Below are 14,978 nucleotides of genomic sequence, written 5' to 3'. Positions count from 1 at the left end.
TTCCCATTGATTTTTAGGGAGAGTAGACAAGAGAGAGGGAGAGACAGAGAGAAACATCGATGTGAGAGAAACACATCGATGGCTTGCCTCCTGCATGCACCCCGACCAGGGCCCAGGCCGGGGAGGAGCCTGCAACCCAGGCACGTGCCCTTGACCGGAATCGAACCTGGAACCCTTTGGACCACAGGCCGGCGCTCTATCCACTGAGTAAACTGGCTGGGGCTCAAGTTATTTTTAGATTAAAAGACGTTATTAACGTGTTCCTACAGATGGAACCATGGCAGCAGCCTCCAGCGTCTCACTGTCCAGAGCATTCTGTCGGCGGCTGCGTCAGTTAAAGTCAGACCGAAAGGCCTCTGTGAGCAGGTGGACGGCGAGCGACAAGTACCTCCAGGATCCGCGTGAGGGCGTCCACGTAGTTCTTCTCGCTGTCGACAATCGAGCCCAGAATGTACCTCCGGACCACCTGGCGGGGTTGGAGCGACAGCGGCAGGAAGTTACTTCGCGCAGAGAAACGTCACTTCCACCGAGGCGTGCGGATCAGGAGGGCTTTGGTGTTTGGTTTTCAAAACAGCAGGCAAAGGAAACCCCTAAGGCTCTACCGTGTTTTAAACGGCTGCTTGCGAACTAGCGCACGGGGACAAAGCGCGCTGCTCCCGCGCCACAGCGTGTCCGTGTCCGACCCTCACGGGATAAGCCGTAACCACAGGCGGACACGCGGCATCACAGCACTAGCAGGTGCACCATGGCCAACGGCAGTAGCTGTCAGGCACGCACGTGCCCGACTCTGAGTTACACGTTTCATGTGGAAACGATGCTGAGGAACAGCTCATCCTGACGTGAAGGAGCTACTGGCAACCCTGCCTAATAAGCCCTGTTCCCAAACGACAGAGACACGGAACCCTGGAAGGTGGGGGGCCCTTGTTTTGCGAAGATCCCTGACCACGCCAAGAGGCACCTCGGGGCGGGGACATGGGCCGCGTGGCCAGCCTGTTCCAGGCGCGGAGCTCGCTGCGGCCTGAGACGCCTGCCTTTTCAATGCTGACACCATCGTCTGGTTCAGGTTTCATCACTGAGGTGCATGAGCACACGTCTGGCTCCACAATGCCTGTTCCAGGCCAGTGACCGCACTCGGCGCTGGCAGCAGCCTCAACACCGTTTGGCAAGTTATTTTTGCCAATTAACGGAAAACAGCATAAAGTCACAATCAGGCTGGTTTTAAACCACACGCACAGGCACACCCATGCACAGGCACTGCACACACATGCACACACGCACAGGCACACACAGGGTACTGCACACACATGCACAGGCACAGGCACAGGCACACACAGGCACAGGCACACATAGGAACAGGCACTGCACGCACATGCACAGGCACACACATGCACAGGCACGTGCACACAGGCACTGCACACACATGCACACACGCACAGGCACACACAGGGTACTGCACACACAGGCACAGGCACACACAGGCACAGGCACACACAGGAATAGGCACACATAGGAACAGGCACTGCACGCACATGCACATGCACACACAGGCACAAGCACGCACACACAGGCACAGGCACTGCACACACAGGCACAGGCACTGCACACACGCGCATGTATGCACGCACTGCACACACATGCACAGGCACTGCACACACATGTATACACGCACTGCACGCACACATGCACAGGCACTGCACACACATGCACACACGCACAGGTACACACGGGCACAGGCACACACATGCACACACAATCACATGCCCACCCCCAGCCAACCCAGGGAGTGCATGCCCCTCGCAGAGGCCATGGCGCCACCTGGCTGCCGGGACAGCGTCTCCCACAGGAAGTACCTCAGCTAACACAGTGGTCGGCAAACCACGGCTCGCGAGCCACATGCGGCTCTTTGGCCCCGTGAGTGTGGCTCTTCCACAAAATACCACGTGCGGGCACGCAAGTACAGTACGAAGTTGACTTAAAACTTTAAGTAAAGTTTATGAAGTTAATTTTAGGGAACGTTGTGGAGTGAAAGAAGATGTAGTGTCCAGGATTGAGAAAGGTATGTGGAGATGGTTTGGACATACAGAGAGGATGAACGAAAGGAGACAGACGAAACAAGTATACAAGACGAGTGTGGATGGGAGAGTTGGAAGGGGTCGACCTCAGCGAACGTACCTCCATCAGATTGAGGACGTCTTTAGCAAAGGCCAGCTTAGGAGGACCCTAATTAAGTTAATAACAATGTACCTGCCTGTATAGTTTAAGTTTAAAAAATTTGGCTCTCCAAAGAAATTTCAATCGTTGTGCTGTTGATGTTTGGCTCTGTGGACTAATGAGTTTGCCAACCACTGGGCTAACAGGCTGGGGCCACTGGGAAAACAAACCTTTATTGACAAGGGAGCGGATTTTCCTTTACAGAGAAGACTATTCGATTCACAAAATTAAGACCAAAATCAACCCTTCTGAATATTTAAGGAAGAAAGTGATGCCGTGAAGAGAGGGCGGCTGTGCCGGGATTAAAACCCAAGCACACAAGCCGGCCAGCCCCGGCCACCCTCCCCGGTGGCCCCCGTCAGCCTGGCTGGGTCACGGGCCGACCCTCAGAATGAGAGTTAGACCCCACGTCCGAGTCACCCCCCAAACGGGCAGAGGGTCAAGCCGAGGCCTGCCTTCCCCACCGTCACATCACAGACCGGCCTCCCGTCAGAGGGAGACCACTCGGGGTCTGACCTAGGAATTCTATTGCTTTTTCTAAAGTCCTGAGATGACCCTCCTGTATCGGACAGAGGACCTGGAATTGGCACAAGACAAGTTAATAAAAATACAAAAATGAAACCAAAGAAACCTCCCGCAGGCGTGACACCCACACGTGCCTCTCGGTGAAACCGCGACCTTCGAACCAGAAGTAACGCCCCAGGCGTGTACACTCTGCCCCTGAGGCTCTCAGAGTCACCCTGGGTGAGACTCAACATCCTCAGGACCGGATGTCCGAGCCCAGGTCCTGGCCGCCCAGGTCCCGGACGCCCCTGCTGGGTAACCCTCCACCTGCCGGGCCGGGAGGAGCAGGAGGGGTGGGAGGGGGGGACAGAGGGCCGGGAGCTGGGACAGCAGGTGCCCCCAGGCAGCGTGGGAACATCCAGACACAGGACGGCCCTGAGCCTCACGGGGAAGCGGCCCCGAGCACCTGCCCGGCGTCCTACCTGCTGCTGGGACAGCCCCTCGGGCATCGGGGTGAGCACAGCCTCGGGGTGCCGGCAGTCCACGTCGATGAACACGCTCTGCTCCTCCTCGAGGCACGGCCTGGGATCTAAGGAGTCAGGACGCGCGGCTGTGACACGGAGTCCGCGTCCCCCAACACCGCGGCGCAGCCAATCGCTGTCGACCGAGACTCTGAGCACGGTCTGCGGTTCCCGTCCACCCCCCAGCGATGATCCAGGCGACACATCCACACCTGTGGACACTCCCTTCCCACAGGGAATGTTCAGTGCCCGGAGTCCAGCTTCCAAGGGCAGAGGTGGCGTTTGAGTGCCTGATGGTGCACTAGAAATGACTGTCCTACATAATCCTATACAATAAAAGGCTAATGTGCAAATGGACTGACTGGCAGAACAACCGGTCGCTATCATGCGCAATGACCACCAGGGGGCAGAAACTCAACACAGGAGCTGCCCCCTGGTGGTCAGTGCGCTCCCACAGGGGGAGCGGCGCTCAGCCAGAAGCTGGGCTCACGGCTGGCAAGCACAGCGGCGGTGGAGAGAACCTCTCCTGCCTCCATGGCAGCGCTAAGGATGTCCATGGGCTCCGGAGCCCGAGAGGGTGCAGGCCGGGCTGAGGGACCCCTCCTCCGAGGGCATGAATCTCGTGCACCAGGCCTCTAGTTTAATCTATAAAATATCACCGCAGCCCTGGCACGTGCCCAACCGGTCGACGTTCTCTCTCACATCAGTGTTTCTCTCTCCTTTCCCTTCCTCTCTCTCTAAAGTAAAATAAATAAAAACAGATCCTCGGATGAGGATTAAAAAAGTAACAAAAATAAACTATCACACCCAGAAACAAAGAACGGCCGCGGAGACGCCTGAGGGCCACACTGCTGGCCAGGACGCCCGGGGCTCCCTCGGCTCCCTGACCGCCTGCCCGTCGGAAAAAGCAGACAGTTTACGCCAAAACTAAATTCTCCTTTACACACATAATAAAGCTAAATAAACGAAGGACTCCCCAAAGGGCCGGAAACCAGAAAAGCCCCGGGCGTGGCCCGCCCCCAGCCCTGAGCCCGGGGCCCTGCCACGGGGCACCCTGCCTGGGCCCGGGGTCCTGGAGGTCTGGGGGGAGGAAGCCCTCGGGTGGGGGCACCGATGGCCCAGGGCTGAGAGGGGACAATGAAGAGGGTGACGGCCACTCCCCGGGAGCTCACCCAACTTCCTGTGGTTTGTGGAGTGCCTGTGAGCAGGTCCCTCGGCTCAGAGCCCCGCCCTCAGACCCCCCAGCCCCCCAGGAGGGAGTGCAGGCTGAGTGGAGCCCAAGGGTGAGCAGGCCCCAGGGGAGCAGGCCCCGGGGTGGGGGAGCAGGCCCCGGGGTGGGGGAGCAGGCCCCGGGGTGGGGGGAGCAGGTCCCGGGGTGGGGGAGCAGGCCCCGGGGTGGGGGGAGCAGGCCCCGGGGTGGGGGAGCAGGCCCCGGGGTGGGGGAGCAGGTCCCGGGGTGGGGGGAGCAGGCCCCGGGGTGGGGGAGCAGGTCCCGGGGTGGGGGAGCAGGCCCCGGGGTGGGGGAGCAGGTCCCGGGGTGGGGGAGCAGGCCCCGGGGTGGGGGGAGCAGGCCCCGGGGTGGGGGAGCAGGCCCCGGGGTGGGGGAGCAGGTCCCGGTGTGGGGGAGCAGGCCCCGGGGTGGGGGAGCAGGCCCCGGGGTGGGGGAGCAGGTCCCGGGGTGGGGGAGCAGGTCCCGGGGTGGGGGAGCAGGTCCCGGGGTGGGGGAGCAGGTCCCGGGGTGGGGGGAGCAGGCCCCGGGGTGGGGGGAGCAGGCCCCGGGCACACAGGGGAACTGCCCCCCAGCTTCACGGCCGGAGGCACAGCGGGCCCCGGCGCGGGCGCAGCGCAGACCTTGGGAAATGAAGGACTTGGTCCTGATGAAGGAGCGGCCCTTCTTCACGGCGGCCTTGGTCTTCTCCAGCCCGTCCCGCGTGCCCTCCTTGGCAGCCTTCATCAGCTTCTGCACCTGCGGACGAGGCGGCACCATGAGGGCGGGCGGCCCCGTCCAAACCCACCTGCAACTTTCCTTTCTTGGCAAGAACACAGGCGGAGTCTGGTCTGCAAAAGGCCCCGGGAGCGGCCGTGGGGCGGGGAGCGGCCGTGGGGCCGGGGAGCGCGCTCCTGGCGGGCCTGAGTGCGTGTGTGCAGTGCGGGGCGGTCTGTCTCTTTAAAAAACAGCCCGGCCAGCGTGGCTCAGTGGTTGAGCATCGACCTAGGAACCAGGAGGTCAGGGTTGGATTCCCGGTCAGGGCACGTGCCCGGGTTGTGGGCTCGATCCACAGTGGGGGCGTGCAGGAGGCAGCCGGTCCATGATTCTCTCATCATGGATGTTTCTCTCTCTCCCTCTCTGACATCAATTTAAAAATCCTTTTTTTTAAAAGGGAAGAACGAACTTTAACTACAGAGCCCTCGTCTGACGGTTAGAGTCCCCCTGACGTTGAAATCTGTTAGAATCACTGGCAGCACAAGCAGCTTTGCAGACCGGGCAGGTGAGACAAGCCCACAGGCGGCGAAGCCACAGCCCCGGAGAGGGCAGACCTGCCCGGACACCTGCCCGCCCTGGTGCTCGCAGCCCGCCCCAGCCACGGGCAGCCACGTCCACGGCCCACGGCCCCGCCCACTGCACAGAGCGTGGCACCCGCTCGATGGTAAGACGTAGCCAAGTGACTGCAGACAGACAGAGGGACAGACAGGGACAGCGAGGGCAGGACCAGGCTGACCTCCAGGCCTCCGCGGACCCCTGAGGCCACCGGCACACCCCTGCCATGGGCCTCACTGACCATGTTCCCACGAGCGTCTCAGAGAGGCCGGCAGAGCACGTCTGGTTCTTTAAAGGGCTCACGTCTGAGGACTGGCCTTGGGACCAGGGCTTCTTCCAGAGAAACCCAGCCGGCCTCCGATGGGAGACCCAGTGCCTTTCCCAGCGACCCACCCTCTGGCCCGGCCTCCCTGGTCCTGGGGGAGAGGCTCAGGTACCCCCAGGGCTCCCCCTGCACCCCAGCAGGTCAGGCCCCCGCTGTGCGCCGTGCTAAGGGGCGCTGGCCCAGGGCCCAAGTGCAAGCCCAGGTGCGGAGCAGCTGGCGTGTCAGATCAGCCGGGGCTGCCCCTGTGTCTGCGGATTGGGGCTCAGGTGTGAGCAGGCTGCTCCCGCCACCCCCTGGGGAGCAGCTTCCAGGTGACATCACACATTGCACCTCCGGCCCCACCGTCCGCGAGCCCTTTAACCCCCCCACCCCTGTGCCCCAGGCGCCTTCCCAGACTGTCCAAGACCACGCTCACCCCGAAACCAAACCACGTCAGCGCCCAACAGGGCCCCCACTTCCGGCAGCCGGAGGACCACTCTGCCACCTCGTCCACACTGCGAGCGGCTGGGCTCCTGGGTCCCGCGTCCCTTCGATCCAACCACGGTGTCCTGTGGACAGTGCGCCCTGACACCCCTGAGGCTTCCCTTCGCCATGGCCCTGTGTCACCTCGCCGACCCCACGCCCGAGCCCCACTCTCTTCCCAGACCCCGCGGCTATGCCTCATCTCAGCCGGTCCCCATCTTGGCTCCGTTCCCCCCCCGCCCCACGTGCAGGGACGAGGAGTCCAGGCCGGGAGCTGGGGAGGCACCGCAGGCGGGAGAGCCACTCCGTGTCCGGCCAGAGGGAGGAGCCGGCCAGCCTCAGGTACCTGCCCACCATCACCAAGGCTGTCCATGCACCCGCCTCCCCTGGGCCCTGTCGCTCCCGACCGTCCACCGGTTCCCACACCGCTCTGAGGACCTGACCACCCTCACACGCTCCCGGTGGCTGCCTGGGCTCCCGGAAACCCACCGGAGCCTGGATTCCCCGGGACGGCCCTGCCCCACGCTGCCACCCGCAGGGACCTGCCTGACCCTGGATTCCCCGGGACGGCCCTGCCCAGAGGCTGCCACCCGCAGGGACCTGCCTGACCCTGGATTCGCCTGGGACGGCCCTGCCCAGATGCTGCCACCCGCAGGGACCTGCCTGACCCTGGATTCGCCTGGGACGGCCCTGCCCAGAGGCTGCCACCCGCAGGGACCTGCCTGACCCTAACTGAGCGAGCCTCGCTGACTCCAGGCTCTGGTCCTGCTCCTGGGCCCCAAGCACAGACACACTGGGCACAGAGCAGCGGGGGGCGGGGGGCGATGCTAAGCAGACGTCTACTTCCAGGGAAGCGCCACTCAGCACACGGGCAACGGCCACAGGACAGGAGAGAAGACCGAACTGAAGGCAGCTCCACGAGACAGTGGCCTTTGAAACACATCGAGAGGGCCCGGCCGGCGCGCGCGTGGGTGAGCGACGATCCGTGACCCAGGAGGTCAGGGTTCCGTTCCCGGTCAGGGCACAGGCCCGGGTTGCGGGCTCCATCCCCAGTGTGGGACGTGCAGGAGGCAGCCGATCTGTGATTCTCTCTCCTCATGGATGTTTCTCTCTCTCTCCCTCTCCCTTCCTCTCTGACATCAATAAAAATATTTTTAAATCAACAAATAATAAAATAAGTAAGTAAATAAAACACATCTCGAGGAACTGGCCGTCACGCCCAAACCCAGCCCCTCACACCGGGCCTCAGGACCCCGCTGCGCTCGGGACACGGTGGGGCCGCCGTCCGCCTGGGCTGCCCCTGTGCTCCCCGCAGGACTCGGTGAGGCTGAGGGAACGGAGCATTTTTCATTAATCGTCACTGGGAAGTAATGGTAAACCTACTCCTGTGTCTTCGCGGACTCATTATGGAAAAGCCATTGTCTTTCCCCAACTACAGGGGGCGCTCTGCCCCCGGGCCGCCTCTCCTCTCCCAAGTCCGGCTGCAGGCGCTGAGCCCTGCCTTCCATGGGCTGGGATGGCCCACCTGGGGGGCTCTAGAAACCCCTCCGCCCGCTGGCCCGCCCGCCCGCCCGGGGTGAGAGAGCGAGGGGTGAGGGGGAGGGCAAATGGCCCCTCCGCTGGACAGGAAGCTGCTGAGAGCGTCTGGGCGGCCCGAAGGCCCAGAGCAGCTCCGGAGCCGCGTTCCCTGGGCAGCGGCCGAGCCGTCCCCAGGGCCTCGGGCTCCGGGCGCGTGTTGTGGACACAGCGGGTGGGGAGGGGCCCACGCTACCTTCAGCTCCTGCTTCTGCTTTAGCTGCTGAATCTCACCCGAGCCCACTGTGCTGGCCACCAGCTCCCTCATCTTTCTCTCATAGCGCGCCTTCACCCGGGCCAGGTCATGGGACAGCTGGGCACAAAGAGACACATCCTTTCACAAAACGCTCCTTTTGGAACTTGACAATCTCACACTGAAAGGGCTCCCGGGAACCACGCCGCCAGCCCCCTGGCCGGCCCACCGACTCTCAGAAGTAAACACGAGTGATTGCAGCCCGGCCGGCGTGGCCCCGTGACTGAGTGCTGACCTAGGAACCAGGAGGTCACGGTTCGATTCCCGGTCAGGGCACATGTCCGGGTTGCAGGTTTGATTCCCTGTGTGGGGCGTGCAGGGGGCAGCCAATCCATGATTCTCTCTCATCACTGATGTTTCTATCCCCCTCCCTGCCCCTTCCTCTCTGAATCAATAAAAATATATTTAAAAAAATAAAAATAAACATGAGTGATGACAACAGCGTCGAGACAGACGCGATCCCAGGTGAGCCGGCCAGGAGAACTGTCTATGCCAGTGATGGCGAACCTTTTGAGCTCGGCGCGTCAGCATTTTGAAAAACCCTAACTTAACTCCAGTGCCGTGTCACATATAGACATTGTTTGATCTTTGCAACCATAGTAAAACAAAGATTTATACTTTTGATATTTATTTTATATATTTAAATGCCATTTAACAAAGAAAAATCAACCAAAAAAATGAGTTCGCGTGTCACCTCTGACACGCGTGTCATGGGTTCGCCGTCACTGGTCTATGCCATGAAGGCCAATACACACAGAAACCTGGGCCCAGGCACCCCATCCTTCCTGACGAGGTTAAAATGACCAGATCTGTGAAGTCTGCACGAAGGACGCCTGTACGTCATCACCAAGCGAAGAGCCTTGAACTGGGCCAGCGGGGGCCTGTGAGTCTCCAGGCGAGGTGCCTCCCTCTGCAGCTGGTGGGGACACAGTGGGGTCTCACAGTGTGACCACGCGTCCACGCTATGCCCACGGGGCCCCTGCTCCCCGGGAAGCACGCCCCACAGAGGCCGGGACGAGAACAAGGCAGTCGTTTCCGATGGAAAGGGCGGCTGTGTCAGATGCCCTCCCGGAGCTGACAGCGCCGTTGTGTGGTCCTCAACCTGAGTTCTCAACCAGGAGCCTGGCCCTTCTGCGGCACCGCCCCCTGGAACACCCCTGGCGACCCGTCCCAGGATGTCGCCATGGTAACGTGCTCCCGGTCAGCATTGTGCTGGCCTCGCACTGGCTTCTGGCGGGGAGGCTGCTGCTCCGGCCAACATGCTCACTGGCCCTGCGGGGGCTGCCCGGGCACCAACGCGCTCCGCGGGCCCCACCCGACCGAGCGGCGCCTGGGCCGTCCTCGACCAGGCTGACTGGAGGCGGGGTTTAAGGGTGCTTTGCCCGCTCTCCCAAGGCACCGCTGAGCACCCCATCCTGAGGCACCTGGGCCCCGAAGTGCTGCGTTCAAGTCTCAGCTTAAACCCAGAGCGTTGGCGCGGCTGGACTGAGTCGAGTTCGGCTGTGGCTTCACTCCCTGGTGAGGCGGCTGTGACGATCCTGGTGACAGCAGGGAGCTGCGTTCCCACGAGAGGCTCATCCTAACACTGGGCAGTTGAGATGCCCACCGCAATGCAGCTTGCTCTCCAGGTTCGTGACACAGGTCGCCCCGAACCCTGGAGGCGTCTGGTTCCAGTGTGGGCGGAGCCACACAGTGAGGCAGCAGGTCACAGGCTGCCATCTCTTCCACCCACCGGGTCACACACCGGCTGTGTCTGTTCCACCCACCAGGTCACACACAGGCTGCATCTCTTCCACCCACCAGGTCACACACAGGCTGTATCTGCTACACCCACCAGGTCACACACAGGCTGCGTCTGCTACATCCACCGGGTCACACACAGGCTGCGTCTGCTACATCCACCGGGTCACACACAGGCTGCGTCTGCTACATCCACCGGGTCACACACAGGCTGCATCTCTTCCACCCACCAGGTCACACACCGGCTGCGTCTGTTCCACCCACCGGGTCACACACAGGCTGCGTCTGTTCCACCCACCGGGTCACACACAGGCTGCGTCTGTTCCACCCACCGGGTCACACACAGGCTGTGTCTGTTCCACCCACCGGGTCACACACAGGCTGCATCTGCTACACCCACCGGGTCACACACAGGCTGCGTCTGTTCCACCCACCGGGTCACACACAGGCTGCGTCTGTTCCGCCCACCGGGTCACACACAGGCTGCGTCTGTTCCGCCCACCGGGTCACACACAGGCTGCGTCTGTTCCGCCCACCGGGTCACACACAGGCTGCGTCTGTTCCGCCCACCGGGTCACACACAGGCTGTGTCTGTTCCGCCCACCGGGTCACACACAGGCTGTGTCTGTTCCGCCCACCGGGTCACACACAGGCTGTGTCTGTTCCACCCACCGGGTCACACACAGGCTGTGTCTGTTCCACCCACCGGGTCACACACAGGCTGTGTCTGTTCCACCCACCGGGTCACACACAGGCTGCATCTGCTACACCCACCGGGTCACACACAGGCTGCGTCTGTTCCACCCACCGGGTCACACACAGGCTGTATCTGCTACACCCACCGGGTCACACACAGGCTGCGTCAGCTACACCCACCGGGTCACACACAGGCTGTGGCTGTTCCACCCACCGGGTCACACCCAGGCTGTATCTCAGCCTCCACAGAAAGTACATGAGGACGCTGACATCACTGCAAACGTCAGTACAAACCACCCCTTTTAGAAACAGCCCAAACCCCAACAACCAGAGTGTACGTGGCACAGCCAGTCACCACGGCAACCCGAGACCTCACACACCTGACCGGCCTCCGCCCCGTCCCAGACTCCACGCCTCAATGCCTGCATCCCCTGATGGACCTGAGGTCAGAGCCACACACACGCTCCCCTCCAGGGAGGTCGTGGGCAGCTCGGGGCCTGTCCTGTCACGTGGTCTGTGTGATGTCTCCCTGCTCGTGGTGGGCACCCAGAAGTCACACCGCCCCTGAGGGACAGCGGGTCGCACTGTGTCTGGGCAGGCCCGGTTCCATCGCTAGTGTGCAGGGCAGATCACGTGTGCACAACCCAAATAATTCATAGGACGGCGATCTGCTTTCTTAAATACTAGGACAGCAAGCTCTCCAGGGCCTTGGAGGGACTTAGCTCCACATGTGCTTTCCCACCTGCTGCGACGTCACTGCTACGGGATGCGAATCGGAGACCAGGCACCTTCTCTCCTGTCAATACCTGTGCTCCCCTCAAGCCGCCTGCCGACACCCAAAAGCACTCGTGCACGTCCTGGGAGCCGGCATCCCACGGGCTGGCCCGGGTATGTGTTGTCAGCCGACAGCGCACACATACCTGCTTCCTGTGGCTGCTGCGCAGGAAGGACCGGGGCACCCCGTTCCTGCCCTCGGAGTCGCTCTGCTCCCCGTAACTCTCAAACTCACTGGAACTCCATCCGTACTCCAGGGAGCTGTTCCCACCCTCGTCTCCGTTCTCGACGTCGTCGTAGATCATCTCATCTGAGGCACAAGCACAGGACGAAGTCAGGAGCGCACGCCTCACCCACGACCGGTTCCCGCAGGCTCCTCACTTCACCACGTGGCTGGGGAGTGTCAGCAAAGCAGGGGTGGGAAGGCGTCAGGTGGGACCTGGGGGTTGGAGATGCCAAAGCTCTGACACCTCAGCCCCAATGCTTCTCTCATCATTGAGTTTCTCTCTCCCTCCCTCTCCCTTCCTCTCTGAAAACAATAAAAATGATACTGTCCCTCGATGAAGTGCTGTGATGTACACACACACAGGTGCGCCCACCACACGGGCCCAGCGAGACACTGAGAGACACAGGGATCATGGACGTGACACACACAGGCGCACGCAGAGGAGTGTGCACAGGGGGCGTCTGCACGCCCAGGAAAGACGGCCCAACAGTCACCCAACACTCAGCGCCAGACGGAGCCCCACCTGGTTCGGAGTCTGACTCCTCCCTCGGCACGTCGTCGTAAATGGCTTCCTCTGGGTCTGGAAGGAGAGGAGGGACCGGTGAAAACCGAGCCGGACCAGCCGCGCGCACGTTCCCGGGGACAGGCCGCCCCGCAGCCGTCGGTGCGGTCATGCGGCACCTGCCAAGCGTGAGCACTGCGGTGAGGGCAGGGCGTTGTCTTGGGATTGAAGGAAATCCTTCTAAAGCAAGCATGTCAGACTCCAAGGCTAGCACGGGCCAGATAAACGAGGCATGCGGCCCGTGGGCGGCGAGTGTGACATGCTTGCTCCCAATGGACCGGCTGGGAAGTCTCCCCAGGGAGTTGTGTCTCCAGGCCAACCCCCTCCACTATTCTATGTCCGACGGCACGTCTCCCCGTGGCCCTTTGATAAGCGTGACGTTTATGAGGGTGATGTGTCCTGACACAGAAACTTGAGGTGGCACTCGTGTCAGAAACACAGGACCGCCCAGTGCCATGGGGCAAAGTGGGAAACTTCACATGAGCCCACGAGGCAACGCGTGTGCCCTGATGCGAAGGACAGCCCCAGGCGGGGGAGAAATGGTGAGCTCTCAAGCCCTGGCCGCTGTGCTCAGTGGCTAGAGCTCGGCCTGCAAATCAAAGGGTCAAGGGTTGGATTCCTGATCAAGGGCACGTACGCGGGTTGTAGCTCCGATCCCTTTGGAAATGAAATCACTACAGAGCATCCCGTGATGATCCTGATCTACCCGCCCCTCCCCCCAGCAGGATCAGCTAAAGACGCTGAGCTCTTAGTTACTACAACGTCCTAATCAAGGCAGGGCGAACCCTCCAGGGGGATTTCATAATTGGGAGGCGGCTATGATGGCTGCGAGTCGGTCATAGAAACGATCACACAGCTATCAGCGGGGGAAAAAGGAGGCGACTGGGAAAGCAATCTTCACTTTTCCTTTAAAAATTAAAAAACAAGTAAATCGCCCTGGCCAGGTTGGCTCAGTGGATAGAGCAGTGGCCTGTGGCCCTAAGGGTCCCAGGTTTGATTCCGGTCAAGGGCATGTACCTCGGTTGCAGGCTCCTCCCTGGCCCAGGCCCCGGGCGAGGCGCGTGCAGGAGGCAACCAATCGATGTGTCTCTCTCACATCGATGTTTCTGTCTGTCTCTCCCTCTCTCTTCCACTCTCTGAAAATCAATGGAAAAATATCCTCGGGTGAGGAGTAACAAAAAACAACAAGTAAATCCAGCTGAAGCAGCTGCCCTCTTTAACCACACGTGGCCAGGCCTGGGTCCGTGGTGGCTGCACCCCCCACCCCCCACCCCCATGGAGAGGCACTGGCCGGTGGGAAGAAGCCCTTTCAGTGTCTTAGTGGTGGCTGCTGGCTGGGGCCTGGGGCCTGTGGGCAGCACCTCTGTCCGGAACCCACAGCCATTTCGCAAACACCAGGGGGCGCCGTGCTGGGAGGCAGAGATCCCAGTGACTGATGGGAGGTAAGTGACGGGTGTCATAACCTTTAGCCCCAATGCAGGGCACGAGGCTAACGGGCTAGCCTGGCACCGGCGCTGGGTGTGGCGAGGACATGGGGCGCGGGCAGCCCTGGCGAGCGGGCAGCTTACTGTCCATCCAGGCGGTGTTGGCGGGGTCTGCCACCCAGCGGGCCAGGGGGCTGTCCTCGGCGCGGGCCCGGTCCTCGCTGCAGGAAAGCAAACAGTATGTCACCACGGACCATCCTTCCCGCTGCCGCGTGTCCCCGAAGTACACAGGTGCCACCACGTGCGCCAGGGGCACATTCCCCAGACGGGACCGCGGCCCTCCCACTGATTCTCACTCAGAGCTGCTCATGACCAGGCGCTCTGCCCAGCGCTGAACGCCCAGCGTTGCGGGGTGACAGGAGTCTGCCGGGGAGGGGGTTCTCCGGGGCACACCAAGCAGACGGAACTGCACGTGCAAAGGCAAGTGGTGTGAAGAAAGGCCGGTAATTAGACCAGTGGGCGGGATTCGGGGGAAATCTGGCTTAAACAGAGTTAAGCATCTTTTTCTTTCCATCGAAGGGCCTAAGAGCCTTTGTGAAACTGAGGCTCACGGCGCGTTCCCCGAGGGAGACTGGGGCCTGCACGGCTCATTCTGTTTGGCTGTGGCCTCATCGCTCGTCTTCCACACGGAGTAACACTAGCGTCCTGCAGCCCTGAGTTCAGGGGGACCCGCTTGGGGGCCCTGGAGAGAGGGCAGAGTCTGACGGACAGAGGGGAGGAGCCACGGGGGCCGGCGGCCAGCAGCTCCACGCACCGGCCCCTCTGCCCTCGGCTTCAGGGACCCGTCGGCTCAGACTCCCCGGAAAAGCCACACGGGTACCTGTTTGCTGGGTCCTCAGAACTCAGAGAGTTGCCCTGGCCGTCTTCCGCCGCTTCGGGGGTCTCTGCCAAGAAAGAAAACACGCGTATTGCTCCAGGCTGATAAAAATGCAAGTTGATTTTCACCCTTAAAACGATTTCCTACTTTGTTTCTGATCACCGATCGGCTGATCTTAGCATAACGATGGTTAAGTGATGGATTTGAGGTGGTTTGGGTTTCAGATAAAATGTCTTCCACGTGGGGTTACAATAAGGAGAGATGGCCCAGGGTCGTATGAAACAGCCAG

The 14,978-nt window shown here is 61.4% G+C and overlaps 1 protein-coding gene across 9 annotated transcripts in view; it reads right to left on the bottom strand.

Moving 5' to 3' along the window:
- ARHGEF10 (Rho guanine nucleotide exchange factor 10) overlaps window positions 1-14,978 on the bottom strand; it is a 59,109-nt gene that overhangs the window by 30,435 nt on the left and 13,696 nt on the right. For 7 of the 9 annotated variants that reach the window (XM_059685827.1, XM_059685832.1, XM_059685834.1 and 4 more), the window contains exons 5-12: window positions 14,693-14,756; window positions 13,957-14,033; window positions 12,350-12,406; window positions 11,747-11,910; window positions 8,334-8,450; window positions 5,088-5,202; window positions 3,198-3,304; window positions 389-466 (exon numbers count right to left, since the gene is read on the bottom strand). In XM_059685827.1, coding sequence (XP_059541810.1) covers window positions 389-466; window positions 3,198-3,304; window positions 5,088-5,202; window positions 8,334-8,450; window positions 11,747-11,910; window positions 12,350-12,406; window positions 13,957-14,033; window positions 14,693-14,756 — 779 coding nt within the window. The remainder of the gene's footprint in view (window positions 1-388; window positions 467-3,197; window positions 3,305-5,087; window positions 5,203-8,333; window positions 8,451-11,746; window positions 11,911-12,349; window positions 12,407-13,956; window positions 14,034-14,692; window positions 14,757-14,978) is intronic. The other 2 variants (XM_059685833.1, XM_059685836.1) reach the window with 1 other exon arrangement.

Source organism: Myotis daubentonii, chromosome 2, assembly GCF_963259705.1.
Source record: "Myotis daubentonii chromosome 2, mMyoDau2.1, whole genome shotgun sequence".
In the NCBI taxonomy this organism is placed as follows: domain Eukaryota; kingdom Metazoa; phylum Chordata; class Mammalia; order Chiroptera; family Vespertilionidae; genus Myotis; species Myotis daubentonii.
Note: the sequence above shows the minus strand (reverse complement) of the source record. Positions and strands in the feature narration are given on the sequence as shown.